At 41.2% G+C, this 15,810-nt stretch overlaps 2 protein-coding genes across 14 annotated transcripts in view; one reads left to right on the top strand and one right to left on the bottom strand.

Annotated features, from left to right (window-relative positions):
* The first annotated feature begins 42 nt into the window (after positions 1-42).
* hadh (hydroxyacyl-CoA dehydrogenase) lies at positions 43-4,258 on the top strand. Its single transcript, XM_067496885.1, has 8 exons — positions 43-315; positions 1,219-1,347; positions 1,429-1,586; positions 1,882-2,008; positions 3,437-3,526; positions 3,642-3,714; positions 3,809-3,925; positions 4,049-4,258. Exons 1-8 carry the CDS (start codon positions 199-201, stop codon positions 4,165-4,167), a joined length of 930 nt encoding a protein of 309 aa, XP_067352986.1. The 5' UTR covers positions 43-198; the 3' UTR covers positions 4,168-4,258.
* A 1,639-nt stretch (positions 4,259-5,897) lies between these two features.
* Positions 5,898-15,810, bottom strand: part of lef1 (lymphoid enhancer-binding factor 1) — a 40,749-nt gene continuing 30,836 nt past the window's right edge. For 2 of the 13 annotated variants that reach the window (XM_067498165.1, XM_067498164.1), the window contains exons 10-11: positions 15,760-15,808; positions 5,898-7,420 (exon numbers count right to left, since the gene is read on the bottom strand). In XM_067498165.1, the coding sequence (XP_067354266.1) occupies positions 7,341-7,420; positions 15,760-15,808 (129 nt within the window). In that variant the 3' untranslated portion in view covers positions 5,898-7,340. Of the gene's footprint in view, positions 7,421-15,157; positions 15,200-15,759; positions 15,809-15,810 lie in introns of all 13 variants that reach the window. The other 11 variants (XM_067498177.1, XM_067498178.1, XM_067498179.1 and 8 more) reach the window with 11 other exon arrangements.

Below are 15,810 nucleotides of genomic sequence, written 5' to 3'. Positions count from 1 at the left end.
CCCATTTATGTTTTTTTTATAACACAAAACAACATTCAATACTTCAAGACGGTTTTTAGGTAAAAGGGGGGATTCCTCCACCTCTTAGGCTGTGAAAAAAATGCAAAAGGTCAGTGACGCGGCTGCACGATCACGTGACCGCCGACCTTTCCCCCAGTTTTCGTTATTTTGCGCTGAAGCTGCAGGTCTCCGCACGCCATGGCGTTCTTCACTCACCAAGTCCGCAGAGCCTTCTCGTCTTCTGCCGTCAGGAATGTTGTGATCAAGCATGTGACGATCATTGGAGGTGGACAGATGGGTGCAGGAATTGCCCAGGTAAGCGACAGCGTGCGTCCGGGCACCGTTTCACTCTCGGCCAATGAGCTATCGGGTAGCTCGGCCAGTTGCAGGGTTCAACGAGACCAGCCCACTCGCAGCACTAAGCGTGAGTCCTGGCTAACAAACTACTTGGCTGCAAATACGATCAGTATCAGTATAAAAGTATAAAACTTAGGTACTGTGTTTGCGGTATATGATAACGTTACACTTGGTTAAGCCTAGTTCGCACGTATTCCATCCGTGCTGGATGAAGGTGAAGGATGAAGAGGGTCACTTTTCGACTCTTTTAGAGATGTGTTGAATCGACTTTATAATCCTCTTTGTATTGTCTCATAACACACCGATTCCTTAAGAATAACTTGTCATTCAGTAAACACAGTTGTGTTCCGCTTTTATCAAGACGAGACTTAATGGTTTTAGATCGCCTGCACGTCAGGGATTGTAGAAGACAACATCTGCCACAAGGTGTCACTGTACACATGTGGTTTCCAGTAACACTGTAGAATTTTGCCTGTTCCAATAGTATGTATACTAAAGATTTACGCTATAAAACAGTTGCCATAGTGTTATTTGTTGTTCATATACAATAAAACTGTCTACTAACGCAGCAAACGTTTATATGAATTAATTTTAGCCGATTTGTTTTTAATATCTTCATCCTATTTTTTTTAACCGCCACTGACAATATGTGTCTCCTCTACTTCCTTTTGTCTACTGCATTGTTCATAAAGAGGATGGTCAAATATTAGTTTTTTTTTCCATTGTAAGCACCACATCCAAAATGCCTACATCAACATCAATCAGCAGTGACTGCTGCTATTAAATGTGCTCATTTGATCAAGTGTATGGTCACCAGAAAGAACACATCACAAACAGTGACTATTCATTTCTTTCTGAAAGGTTGCTGCATCAACTGGCCACACAGTGACGCTGGTGGACACATCTGATGACATCCTGAAAAAGTCAATCAAGGGCATTGAAGGAAGCCTTAAAAGAGTGGCGAAGAAAAAGTTTGCTGATAAGCCTGAGGTGAGACGCAGTAGATCAGCAAACAGTGAATGATCAGATCGTGAGCGGGTGAAGCATGGTGTTGTATTTGGTTTGTTTCAGGCAGCGGAAGAGTTTGTCCTGAAAGTTCTGCAGAATGTCTCAACCTCGACAGATGATGCATCTGCAGTTCAGGGCACAGATCTTTTGTTGGAAGCCATTGTGGAAAATCTGAAAGTCAAACGGGATCTCTTTGGTCGGCTTGACAAGCTGGCACCAAAGTGAGCACTTTTTCTATTTATTTATTTATTTATTTATTTATTTATTCTCTTTTATTGTCTGAGCTGTGGCAACAACATAGCAAAAGTTTCACTCCAACCAGACGTTGCATCTGATTCATGTTTGTGTGTGTGTGGGTGTGACTGAGTGAGGGAAGTAGTCTAAAACATGTTTCTAGTTTTAGAAATATCTGGATTGTGTTGAAGCCAATAAAGGGTAATGAAATGCTTCTTTTCTTTTCTTTTTTTGACTGTATCCTCTATTATTTTATTTTATTTAGTGTGCTTTTTGTTTTAGACACACCATCTTTGCCAGCAACACGTCTTCCCTTTCCATCTCTGACATCGCTAGCTCCACCACGAGACTGGACAGATTTGGTGGCGTACACTTCTTCAACCCTGTCCCTATGATGAAGCTTGTAGAGGTAGGGCCCCTAAAAGCCTGTTGATTTGATTTATCAGACATGTTGTATAACAGTCATTTAATAACAGACCAAGGTAAAACAGATTAATGCTTCATTAGTGAAACTTAAAACATGGTCTGTGAAGTGTGTGAAAGATCAGTTACAAACCGATATGCATCGTTCCATCGTGGATTCAACTAAAACCATAACAATCATATTATGTCTTAAAAAAAGTCCCTTTCTGAATCGAACAAGTACACACTGAGAACGAACTGTATATTCTTTCACTTTTAAGCCGGTTCTACGGTTTTTACACACAACATAGTTTAGCTTGTTGCAGTGTTGAAAGTGTAGTTATGTACATATAAATGTACTTAATATTTGAATCCTCCTGTTTGCAACAAAACAAGACTATTTAAAATTAACATGGAAACTCTGTTAACACAAAATGTACATTCATTCCCATTTAAACATGCATTATAAAATTTACTGTTTTGGTAAATGAATAACTTAGCTTAGCTCTGAGTTTGGAAAATGCTAGATTTGCTCTGTCCAAAGGCAACAGAATCAACCTAGCAGCACTTCTAAAGCTTAACATGTTATATCATGTGTGTTTCCTGTAACCCAATCAGAAGTGATTTCACATGTTTTATTGATGAGCTTAAAGTTGTTCACAGTTGGCTTTTGCTCCAGTTAACCAAACCTAATCTACACTTGGGTGCATAGATGGCATCCCCTTATTTTGAAATAGCAAATCCAACAAAACAAAAATGTACAAATACAAATGTTCCTTCATCATCAGAAGAAACAAATGTTGTTAAGGCTTGTATAGAAAAAGAGTAAAATAATGAAAATTACATCAGTGTAGTTTTCTCAATATTAATGCAATTAATGCAGGTTCAGCTAATGCCAAATGTTTCTTCATCAGAAATTAATTGAAGCTACATTTTAATATAATTTATCAAGGGAGATGCAAACTTTTGCACCGTTAATTTTCATTATTTAACACGCCTTGACTATATTTGTTACCTCTGATGAAGGAACATTGGTACCAGTTATATATTCAATAAATATTTCTCCTCTATTTTCCATTTCCAAAAGGGATGCAAACTTTTGCACCCAACTGCAGCTGTTTTCCCATCTGTAAATGCAGTTACCTGACTGCACATATTAGCTTCATGTTAAACAGACATAAAAGAGTGGTAATGAGCCTTTTAACAAATTCTCAGGAAAAAATGCCAGTGAGCCAGGAGTTTAAGTGTTGTTCAAAAGACTATTTCAAATGACACGTAATTTGCTTTCAGATATAGAACGTATACCTCAGTGCTTTTAATCTTTTAACTAAATTAATGTGCCGGAATGATATTTCCAGAACATACGGATTAAGTTTGTGATATATTACTGGAAGTGGCAGTGAGATTGAGTTGCTCAATTGTTCGTCTTTCACAGGTCATTAAAACCTCAACAACGAGCCAGGAGACTTTTGATTCCCTCTTGAACTTTAGCAAAGTGCTCGGAAAAACACCAGTGTCCTGCAAGGTAATTTCTGTTGTCTCTTGTTACAGTTGTACTCTCTTACAAAACAATAGACCCTCTAAACAACTATTACTAAACAACTTTACACTTAGCATTGTCTGATCTTTGCTTTACTCAGGATACACCAGGATTCATTGTAAACCGCCTGCTTGTTCCTTATTCAATGGAAGCCATCCGGTTGCATGAGAGAGGTATGTATACCTGCATAACCACAAGTTTTCAATGATTAGAATGTCTTCATTTATTTAGCTGTTATCATACAGTTTTTGTTTGTTTCCTCCTGAGGCCATGGATCTAAAGAGGACATTGATATTGCCATGAAACTTGGCGCTGGTTATCCGATGGGACCATTTGAGCTCGGAGACTATGTAGGACTAGACACAATAAAATTCATTATGGATGGTGAGTTAAACATGTGGAAAATATTAAGCATGGATGAGTTCAATTTAAAAGTGACAGAATAAGTTTAATTGAATGAGCAAGTATATTAAATGTGCTACTTTCCTGTTAATCGCATACTTTTAGGGTGGCATGCAATTGAACCTGACAACCCACTCTTTGCCCCGAGTGAATTGCTGAACAAGTTGGTTGCAGAGGGCAAATTTGGCAAAAAGACGGGAGAAGGATTCTACAAGTACAAGTAATGAAGTTGATTTGTTGACTTTTTGTGTGGACAGAAGTCCTCATGAAGCAAGTCAGACCTGAAAAAAATAAAATACTAATGGGACATGTAAATCATTTTTCAAATAGTGTGTGACTTTTGTCTTTGTCCAATTTCTGCTGGATGTTCACGGAGGAGCAGTAATACATGTATGTAGAGATTGAAAATAATTAAAGGGACACTACACACCGGGCTTGTGCCTGGTCTGTTTATCCAAAGTATTTATTAAAAAGAAGAGGTAATATATGACTTGTGTCCACTGCCCCAAGAGGCCCAAAAAATCAAGTGTTGTAGCATTAAAGTTGCTCTCTAAACATTAAAAGAATCATAATTTTCTCATCAACATAAGGTCAATAAAGTCAATATTGAATGTTCATTCCTCGTGTTATCTGTCAGCCTGGGCCAGCTTCTTCGTCCATGCAATAGACCTCTGTTATCTTAAACTGAAAAATCCGATGTTATTGAAAAATTGGACTTTACGGCAAAGTTTTGTGTTATGGTATGTACTTGGAAACAAAACTTAAATGATCTGCATGTTGAGGTATGAGGGGAGCACACAGAACCTTTTCTTCCTTTAGTAGATTGAATCGCCTAAAACATCACTGGGAGGCACAAACATCCAAGTAAAGTAACTGTATAAACCAAATACATCTTCAATGGATAATACATTTACAATTACATTACATTGGCTTTTATTACCGTAATTTAGTATATTGCTTTTTCTGTTTATGTTTAGGGGTATTTGATGAGAATCAAATTGAATCTGAGGAAAGAGGGGGTCACTCATCAACATATGAGTAAAACTGACTGAACGTGGAATAATTTTTCGTGTTTTTATAAAGGACTTATCTCCTATTAACACAATGGGAACACAAGGTGGTGCTGTTTTACTTGAAATTGACACTACAGAAGCACAGTTCATTTAGTCTATAAATAGAAATTTCTTTGGATCTCGGCCTTTTCAACATTTACTTAAAATTTTTAATTGTTACCTCAGAAATTTGTTACAAAGTTAAAGTATTTTGACAGTTTTTACACTGAGTCAAAACAATTAAAATACAAATTTAAAATTGACTGAAAGGGCTTTATTTATATATATATATATATATATATATATATATATATATATATATATATATATATATATATATATATATATATATATATCTCTAATACACAATACACACAGCAATCAGCCATACGAATAAGACCACCTGGTGGTTTCATTATACAAATATCTTTTATAAAAATATAATGAACCAAGAAATGCAGATGTATCGTTATAGATTAACCGCCGTGCACGCAGGTGCTTACAGTGACCTTTGACCCTTAAATTATTGTATCTGTTTTGCCATAATTACTATAACAAGTATTGCTTAAAATACGTTGTTTTATTGGTAGAGTACTTTTTACTTTTGTACTTAAGTTTTACCACCTCTGCACAGTATCACATTTTGCTGCATATGGAGCTGTGTAGCTGCAGACTGCTCAGAGTGGCCATGCTGTCGTTCATGACATTAAGACCAACAGTCTCATTGTTGTGGCTGATCAGAGTATACCTTTTCTTTTATTAATTTTGCCTTAATACTGTATGAATGTAGCCTAGAGCGATATGTGTTTTTTGAGGTTTAATTGCTTGTCAATTTCTCAAAGCTTTTTGAAGTTGAACTTGACATTTAGTGTGTTTTACAGCACTAATAGGGATGACACACAGACTGTTACATCTGGCACTTCTAGCTCTGGTCTTTCCACCACACAAGTGATCAAATGAGCCAATGGTGCCTTTTTATTTTTCTTTAAAAAAAACCAAAACAAAACAAAACAAAAAAGAAAACATGTTGAAACAGTTTGATTATGAAGACTTGGGAAGCAAAATGCTATACCAAGATGACAGGGACCCAGAATATAGTAATAAAAAAGGGATTCATCAGGTAATACTAAAATAGAGAATTAAAATCAAAATGTTACAGAGATGCTTGCATGGAATAAACAACATGGCAAAAGACCACACTATTAGCTACCAGAGAGAAAAGACAAAAGGTCCATTGCAATAAAAGAAAGACTGCCAAGTGCTGGGGTAAATATATATATCTGCTTCATTTGTCATGTTTTAGAACAATAAAATATAGGCCTCTGAGCTATCACGCCCGCCTTTGTCCTAATGTTGCCTGCAAAAATACCAAGAAAATTGACATATCCTGACAGTTTTAAAAAGTACACATACTGAGCATTATTTTACATCTGAGCAAGACTCGAGGTCACTATTTGTTACAAATAGTTATCAAAAGAAGTTTCAATTTTCTGCAAGAAGCTTCAACAAGAAAAATGGCTTTCCTTTGTCCAAAGCTTATTTTCCATATAGACCACTATATTAAAAAAAATAAAATAAAAAGAATTCACTAAAATATACACAGAAACTGTAACAAAGGTTCAAGATACAAAACAAAGCATTCAAAATGAAATTATTAAATGAAAAGCAAATCAAAATTGTTGATCCTTTTTTGCACCAACTGTTCAGCAACAAACTAAAATGGCATCTTGAGCATCATTTTTATTTTTTAGACAAGACGAGATCCCTCCATCTTCCTTAGTGCAGTCTAAAAAGAGGTGTTTGGTCAGTCGGACAAAAACCCCATGGTCTCAAAAATCCAGTGAGAAAGAGAGAGAGAAGGAAAGGGAAGGTGTTGGGGGAGTAAATGTCGACCTTAATGAACTATACAAACGAACGGAGGTGACAAATAACTTACAATAACTTAGGAGAAGGTGTTTGGGCGGTGCCGGGGAGACGTTTGTGCACACATCAAAATTGCCACTGTTTTTCAGTGCAGTGTCTCAGATTTCAGTACAGCTGATTAGTAAAGGAAACGGACAAAAAAACAGACGTTAAATTGATGCTTTTTGGGGTATTTTCAGTGAGAGAACGTGGTTGTGTGATGGTGCTCCTACTAATAGTGATTGTCTTGTTCAGTTCAGTGTCTACAGCAGGCGCCTTCAGGAAGAGAGTACAGTCAAACAGTGAAGTGTTTTTGGTGGTGGTGGTGGCATGTGACTGTGCTGAAGGGAATAGGGTTAAGTGGGGTAGGACAGTGGGGAGAAGAAGGGGGTCCTCTGAGAACTGGAGGCTTCAGTTTAGACTTTTAAGGGTCTTCATGGAATCTAACAGGCCTCCATCTCTAGCAGAGGGCCCGTAGCTGCTGCCTTCGCTTTGCATGTGGAGAAATTGCTCCGTTTTCCTGCTGGGGGAAAAAATAAATAAATACAGGACCAGAATTAAAGATGGATCAATCAACGAATTATGAAGTAACTGCATCTGTACACAAAGAAAAAAAACTGCGGAAAATCAATTGAAATCATCAACAACCCACACCAAAACACTGGTCACATTCACGTCACATTAACCAAAACCAGACATATCAAGATGACTCAGAGTGACTCCAATGTGTCTCACCATGCAAGCATGCAACCCCCACTTCAGGGAGGGACTACTTATCTGTCATTACCATCTACATAATCAATCATTAGTTTTTGTTCTTAGTGTTTCAGCCGATTGAATGAAAAGTCGCAGTGTTGAGCCAAGCACTGAACTAAAGAGGAGTTATAGGTCAGTGACAGGATGTGGGCCGGTCTGGCTTTGATCTAATCCTACATGGGGGTTGCCGTGACCCAGCTGGCAGTGCTATGCTCCTTTTTGCCCTCCCCTGACTGACTCATTCCTTCTCTTTTTCTCTCTCTCTTTCTAGGCGTGCACCCATTTGTGTAGCTTGTGTAGGTTGACATTTCGGCTGCCACTGCAGGTGGGCGATGGGAAAACAAGGTGAGGAACTACTCGCCGCACAGGAGGATCGCCACATTGAGTTCTTAGGTTCAACTGCAGGCTGATGCTGCAGTGTAAAAAAGGTTACCTGGCTGCTCAATCCACTTCACAGGACACTTATGAAACTGGCCCCTTTCCCTGACAGGGAAATTGTTTGTCAAGCTACAAAAATGTTCTTTTCCCTCTCGTGATCCGGCCCTAAGCTAACATAACACAGTTAGCTTCAGCTATTGACAAGCCAAGGAGAGTTATTTTAGACCCGAGCAGCATCAAATAGAATCTGTGATCAAAGTGGAGCAGCAGAGACAGAGGTGGATGGATGCCTCCTGCGACTAAAAAGATGGATGTTTTGTGAAGATAAAAAAAAGGAAAAGTAACGGTATTAGTTTGCTTCTCCCTTGTGGCAAAGCCAAGAGTGTGTTTTTGTAGGAAAGAAGTCAGCTGAGCCCTGCTGCTCGCTGCATCTTAACACTCAAAAGCAAGCGTGCGCGCGCACACACACACACATACACACCACCCTGCAAACTGCTTTGCCACATGTGGATAAAAGGGAACAGGACAGAGGCCACCTTTCCCGAAGAGAGTAGAAGCTGCAAGGAACACAGCGCTTGGAGAGAAAAAGAGAGCCCGTCGCTTTTATTTACCTCCGCTTCCCTCCCTCTTTTCATCCCACACTCTCAAAGTGGGCCCGCACGCCCGGCATTGCACCCTGTTTCCTAGGGAGCATTTTTCCTTCCCCCGCTACAGACATGAAAAGCGCTGGCCTTCCTGCCTGGGGAAGAGGCCTGAGGGGCTGCGGGCGATAAGTGTGTGAGCGTGTGCACACATTTCAAGAAAAGGGGTGGTGGTAACAGTGGGGTGTGTGCTTGTGTGGTGGTTGGCTTGTGGGGGGGGCACCAGGCCAGTGCTTCACAAGGTCCAGCCGACACAAACCCTGGGATTCAGGAGCAAGTTGACCCCTCCTCTCCCCTTACCTCCCTCCATCTCCTCCTCCTCCCTCTACATTAATGCTCAGGAATGCCGGCTGGACTTTTTTGCAGGAAATGAAACGCTCCTCTGTTCAGAAGGCTCGCGAAGGTTTAGTCTCCCCCTTCTTTCTTTCCCAATTCCCTTCCCTCTACGGGAAGGCGGGAGAGGGGGAAGGAGTCGGACAAGCTCTGGTCGAGCTTTTGAAGTGTGGGAGGTTAAGATAACTGGCACAGCCTTGCGTCTCAATTGCCCCTTTCACCTCCCAGGCCAAATCAAAGTGCCCGCAGCTGGGGCCCGCCCACCTTACAGCCCCCTAACCTCCAAACCCACCCACCTCCTCTGCTCCCTCAAACCTTCCCTATACAAAGCAATAGGGTTTCCTCTGGTGCCTTAAAAAAGAAAAACAGACCAGACAAATTACTCTTAAAATAAGCCAAGTGTAGAGAGGTGGCAGCAGCACCTCTGCGGCTGAGGTGCAGACTTTATCATGGCAGGGATACGGGAGGAAGATATGGGGCAGAGAAGAGAAGGAAAAAGCCAAGAGATGGAAAGAAATGTGATTCCCATTTCCTGTCCATCATTTACATCAGTTATGACATTATTGTTTGTCAGTTATGACATATTGTACTCTGTTACGTGCCTGGCATGGTCTAGGTGTGTGGGCATTAAACCAGTTTAAAAATTATCAGGAGTCACTAAATTTAAAAGTTCAAATCTGAGTATATAGAATCTAAAAGGTTATACAGGTTGTACATAAGCCTGTAATTTAAATACACCAATAAACTGAAACTGAACACCTCCCATTTAAATCAAATAAATAATTACTCCTCATTGCACAGGAACTTTGTGGCACGACTTCCATTTGTTAGATAGGTAAGCAATATAGACTAATTAAGTAAACTTTACAGTATTTTTAAATACTGTAGGTCTTACAGGTCTTACCTAGCTGCCTTTCAGTGAACCATTCTGCCAGGACAAACCTGGGGTCAATTTAATAAATAAACCAGGGGAGCTCTATGCCACAGCCCCTGAATGAACTCTGTTCTAGTCTTAATTTTTTTGATTTAATAAAATGAAAAATGACTGAAAAGAGAAAACAGATACAAAATGAACCCAAATAAACTTAAAATGACCAGAAAGTCACAAAAATGACTACAGAGGATATGATGGCCCCATTTATAGTCGTTATGTGTCTTGAGCATCATTTTTATTTTTTAGACAAGACGAGATCCCTCCATCTTCCTTAGTGCAGTCTAAAAAGAGGTGTTTGGTCAGTCGGACAAAAACCCCATGGTCTTAAAAATCCAGTGAGAAAGAGAGAGAGAAGGAAAGGGAAGGTGTTGGGGGAGTAAATGTCGACCTTAATGAACTATACAAACGAACGGAGGTGACAAATAACTTACAATAACTTAGGAGAAGGTGAAGCTCAAACTTTGAATGGTTTCAACTGTGATTAAATGACCCAAATTGTTTGCAGTTTTCTGACCATCAGCAAATCAATTAATGAAGTATAATCCAAACAAGTTACAAGAACCATATTTGGATGTAACTGGATTAAACTAAACCAAACCGACAAACAAACTTCCATGTAAAGGGTAAAGAGATGTCCATAAGTTTAGACAAGTCTGGCTCATCTTGGCAGTGACCTGGATGAGGATTGCACAGATGGATTTGGTGACACCTTTTCACACCTGCCTACTCTCTATAAAATGGTAGTAGAGCTGCTCATAAAAATTTTTTTTTAAAAAAGCACCTGGAAAAAATAAAGTTTCAAACAAAATGCCCTGTGCTGTCAGCACTTTCTTTGGCTCAGAGACATTTAACATAAAAGAAATCACCCCTTAATAGAAGCTTTGAAATTTTTAACCTCCAATCAAAAGGCAGGCTCAGGGGATGTTGTATCTTTTCCACAGGGGCTATCAGAAACTAACAAGTCAGTCAGAAGGGGCTGAAACTAAAGAGGGTGACAAGAAAGAGCAGAAAAGACAGTCTGGGTTAAATATTGTAAAGCAACAAAGGGTGGGGTTTGGTTGTGGTCAAAAAAAAGACGTAAGGGGAGGGGGAGTCACCAAAACCCCAAACCCCAGGCATGTGTGGGTGAGACTAGGGGAGGCAAAGGAGGGTGTGGGAAGAGGGGGGAGGCATTTGCCCACATCTGAGGCGGCATCGCTGGAGGCCCGGGCAGCTGAAGTCTGGCCGTATGCCCCCGCACAGCTCAGTCTGAGCCGCTGCAGGCCAGGGAGGGGGGCGTCAGGAGGGAGGGGAGGTAGCGGCACATTCAAAGGGTCTGCACAATAACTGCTCCCACTGCTGTTGCCTAGCTTCAAAGGCCTCCACCGCCACTCATATTCACCATCAGGACAGAGGTGAGGAGCAGGAAAAGGAGGAGCAGGGACAGGGGAGAGTAACGAGGCAGAAAATGAGAAAAAGAGGAAAAAGACGCTGAAGCCGGGGTTGAGCTTTGGCCTCCTTTAACAATAGCCAGACTGACTGAAGTGAAATAAAAATAAACAACACTTCCTTCAGCAACATGGTCCCCTTCCTGTCTGAACCCCTATGTTACCTGGGGACCTTTCATTCAGAGGGAAGCATCTCACGAGGGGCCATTTCATACAGTCACATACCTCCTCCTCCTCTGGATAGGGGCTGCAGTGCCTCGAGTCTATAAAGAGCTGAGGTTGAAGGGAGGTGGAGGGCGGACAGATGGAGAGAGGAAAGGTGGAAGTGGAGAAGACATCACAAAAAGAGAAAGACTGGACCCTCATACTGTTGCTGCAGCTGCTCAAACCACAACACAATAGGCCCGTGACTCAAAGAAAACAAATTTCAGGCCCAGTCTAAACAATGGGAGCACTATAGCTGTATTTTCTCACATGTAAACACTAGACCTCAAAAGGGTGTTAGACCCCTACTCTTGCTGTGTGTTTTTCCCCACTCAAAGGGCCAAATAAAATTGTCTGTCCACGGTAAGACAACCCTGTCCATGTAAAAGATTTGTACTTCTGAATTCAAACCACACATGTAACTTAAATTACATTGAGTTTCACATACTGCCGCCCTCTGTAAAGTTCATACACGAAGTGCTGAGAGGGTCGTTTTTCTTCACAGAACAGGCTTTGTGGAGGTCAGGGGAGTGGGAAAACGGGAGGACCCTGAGGGTGAACATTTCCGATTCTATTTCCTACCCGCAGTAACATTAGCCAGGGCGTCTCTCCTGATTTAAGCCCAAATCTCTCTCCTCCATCTCCCCACCGTCATTTTCTGTTTTTTGGGGGGAGGGAAGTACAGTTTTAAAAACATCCTCTCAACCCTTGTGTGCAGCTCAAAACGAGACCCTGTGCCAGTTTTGTGATCAGGATTCCTTCCCCAATTATCCTAGGTCACTAATAAGGAGGGGTGTGGAGGCACTGGACTGTGCCGCAGTGGCCTAGAGGCTCTGTGCCAAATTGAAACGAGTCGAGAAATAGAGGCAGGAGCTGAATCTTGTCTAATTGCAGCCGGAGTGTGTGGCTGGCTGCTCGGATTCGTGTGTGTGTGAAAGAGAAATGTGCAGAGAGTGACGGGAGTGTGAGAGCGAAGATGAGAGGCCACAAATAAAGAGAGAGAAAAGGAAAAGAAATGAGGGACAGAGACTGAAGCATAAGTGGCAGTTGAGTGAGATTGGATAAACCCAGAACTCTCGAGAATGAGGGATTTTCTTCTGGCCCTCTTCTCTTCTTCTCCTCTCCTCGCTCATCAAAGTCTTTTGACAGCTGACTTCTGGCTGCACACATCACAGGGAGTGGAGTCAGGGCACGGCTGATGCAGGGGGGAGGAGGAGAGAGAGTAACCACCAACGCTCCTGCTTGAATAACACTTTTCTGCACCAAGTGGACTTAAATAATCATTCAGTATAATCTTGTAAAGACAGAATAAAAAAATGAAGAAAATTCAACCTAGGCCACAAGAATATGGTCAAACTGAATTGTGAAGATTCATTTTCTGTGTCAATGAAGAAGCACCTTCAAAAGGCTCCAAGCAAGATGATTCGCATGCATTCTTATGGCAGTTTGCAAGTGTTTGCAACTTCATGGCTTCTGCTAGCCCGATTAAACGGCAGCCTTTGTCAGGGGTGTCTCCCCCCTGTGAAAAAATCACGCAGTGGCTGAAATGGGAGAAAGTCTCCGGGGTATGTGAGAGTCTCGCCCAGATAAGTATCTCAAAGGCTGCGAATCAGTGGGTAGAGTCAGACAAAAGGCTACCAGCACATGAGGATGCAAGAAAGACAGAAACAAAATCAAATGTGTGCAAACAGTGAGAAAAGGAGGAGTAAAAGTGCAAATTTCCAGTTAGTTTAAAGAGAAGGGGGGCCAGGGCATGGTGTGAGGATATGTGGGAAGAGACGGAAACCCTAATTTTACAATGTCAGAGTAATGGCTTCTCCGAGTGCTGTTCCACTGTGGTGAGAGCCAGCTGTGTGGCGGGCCCAGTGTTTGACATGCTAAAGATAACAAAGAGAACCGACTTCATGCCATAAAACACTGTGCAACTCCTGGTTCGCTTCACAAGCAGAGAAACTCAGCAGAAGCCATAAAATATGTTAATGTATTAAGTCAGTTTTCCCTTCATAAAATCCACCTCGACTGAAGCATTTCATTTTGTTATGCTGAGTAGTCATTACGGGCAAGCAAGTGCTAAAAATAAAGTCAAATGGAGGAAATGTTCACTGTGATTTAACTTGTGCACTGAAAAAGGTTCAAATTGTGTTTTCAGAATTAAGTCATTAACTAATTTTCTACTGGATACTTCATACAGGGGACAGACAGATGGAGTGGAGGCTGGGGTAGATGAAAAGAAACAGACAAACGAGTTCATTTAAAGATGTTTTTTGGCGTCTACACCAAGCTAACCTCAATCCAGCTCTTTGGGATCTGCATAAATTGAGGGCTTGGGGAGTTGTGGCAGTATCCTTGGTATTATGCATATTAGTTTAAGGCTGTCACTGAGAATCAGCAAGGGTGTCCATCCTGCTGCGGCTAGGCGCTGCTAATTATTGGATCAGAGATAAAGTGCTTTTTAGCGCTTGCTCTCTCTGCACTTTGAAAACCACGGAGAAAGGGGAAAAAAAGGAAAATGAAAGCAGCCCAATTTGGGGTTCAGAGAGAGCCACTGGGTCAGAAATCGATCAAGTGGAAAACCTTTGTCTGGTTGGGGTGATTTCGACGCAAGACCAGATTTGTCACATCTGCCCGGGTTTTTCTGCTACCGAAAGGGAGCGGAATAACAGGATGCTACCAGGCTCTCGGGGAGGGAGAGGGAGGAATCCAGAGAGAGCAAGGGAGATTGAAGGGACGGGAAATAGAGTTGCCTTCCACACACATTGGGAATGTTAATCCTTCTTTCCAAAAGAAAAAAAAAGAAAGGTGACAGTTGTGTGAGGGTTTGACATGTCATGAGAATCAATATATCTGAACATATCACATGGGGGGGAGGGGGGCACTCCGGGAGTGCTTTTGTTACAAAAGCATTATAGACACCCCTGAAACCCCAGATACCGTGAAATCTTATTAAGGTATAGCATCTCATTAAGTTCCTGCCAAACAAGCTGCTGAGTCCTACTCTGCTTCACATAGATGCTGAGAGAGACAACACATGTAGTCCATATGCGGCTGAGCTGACATCTTAGCCTCCAAAAGCAGTTAAAAAAATGTTCCGGGCTTGTAAAACTGTTTTCAGATGTATTACTTAGTCCATGTTTAGAAAACACTGAATGCATGAGCCGTCTGATTTATTAAGCAATATTTTTACAAAAAACTGTTTTTGTTTGGACATTTTTCTAAAACATGATGGAAGAACAATAAGCCATAAACGGCTGACACAACAAATGACTTTTCATCCAACCGGCGTTCACACACAAAGAAAAACAAAAATAAAAAATAAATCACAGAATTCACCAGTTAAACACACACACACACACACAGAGAAAATCCAATGTCTATTGTGCTAAGGCCATTCAGCAGACTCCACACACAAAGCACAATCCCTCTTCAGGCCTTAACATCACTGACACAATGACTATGGTGAGGTTAGGGTGGACCTTTTTAGGATTAGTCTGTGAGTACATACTCTCAAGTCAGTGTTCAGCTATTTAAAAAGACTTGACATGTATTGAAGTGGACCAGACAGGGAGGGGACAGAGGGGTTGTCTTACCATTTTCTCAGATGTACGCCGTTTTCATTCTCTGGCCTGTACCTGCAGAAAATTGCATCTTTTTTAAAATATTTAAGGTATCTGGACAGCACAGCTATGCGTTTTTACTGTCCATTTGGCCTACACAGAGTACAGACCAAACACATACTGACATTTTACTTATGATGTAATTCTCAATAGATTACAGTTTCAGTGCTGAGAGGAGGCTCAAAAGCAGAGCTAAACAAAGTCAGCAGAAAGACATACTGTGGTGCAGCAAGCAAACAAATAGTGCAAAGCCCCAAATCTGTAAGAAGTTGTATAGAATGGACAGACTAATCCCAAAGTAGGTGTAATGTGTGAAGACAGGGAAGAAAGTGAGAGGCAAAGGACACACAAATGGAGGGATGTCTACAACGAAACTGCGATAGGCTGATGCTACCTGTAGCATCTACTGAAGCCAGAATTGAAATGGCAATATACAGCGTGGTTAGTCTACACTGCTAATGGGTACTAGTTGTAAGAAATGCAGCAATATGTAAAGATTATCATGGTGTAAGTCACAATCTCAAGATGTGATGAGCCGCCAAAAAAAAGAAAGATCTGGAGGGACTGTTGCTTACCTGTGGCCGATTCCTGCATCTTCTCCCTCTTCCGCTTCTTCTTCTTTCCCT

This window comes from Channa argus, chromosome 3 (assembly GCF_033026475.1).
Source record: "Channa argus isolate prfri chromosome 3, Channa argus male v1.0, whole genome shotgun sequence".
Classification (NCBI taxonomy): Eukaryota; Metazoa; Chordata; class Actinopteri; order Anabantiformes; family Channidae; genus Channa; species Channa argus.
The sequence above is the reverse complement of the archived record's forward strand: the minus strand, read 5'-3'. Positions and strand labels throughout refer to the sequence as shown.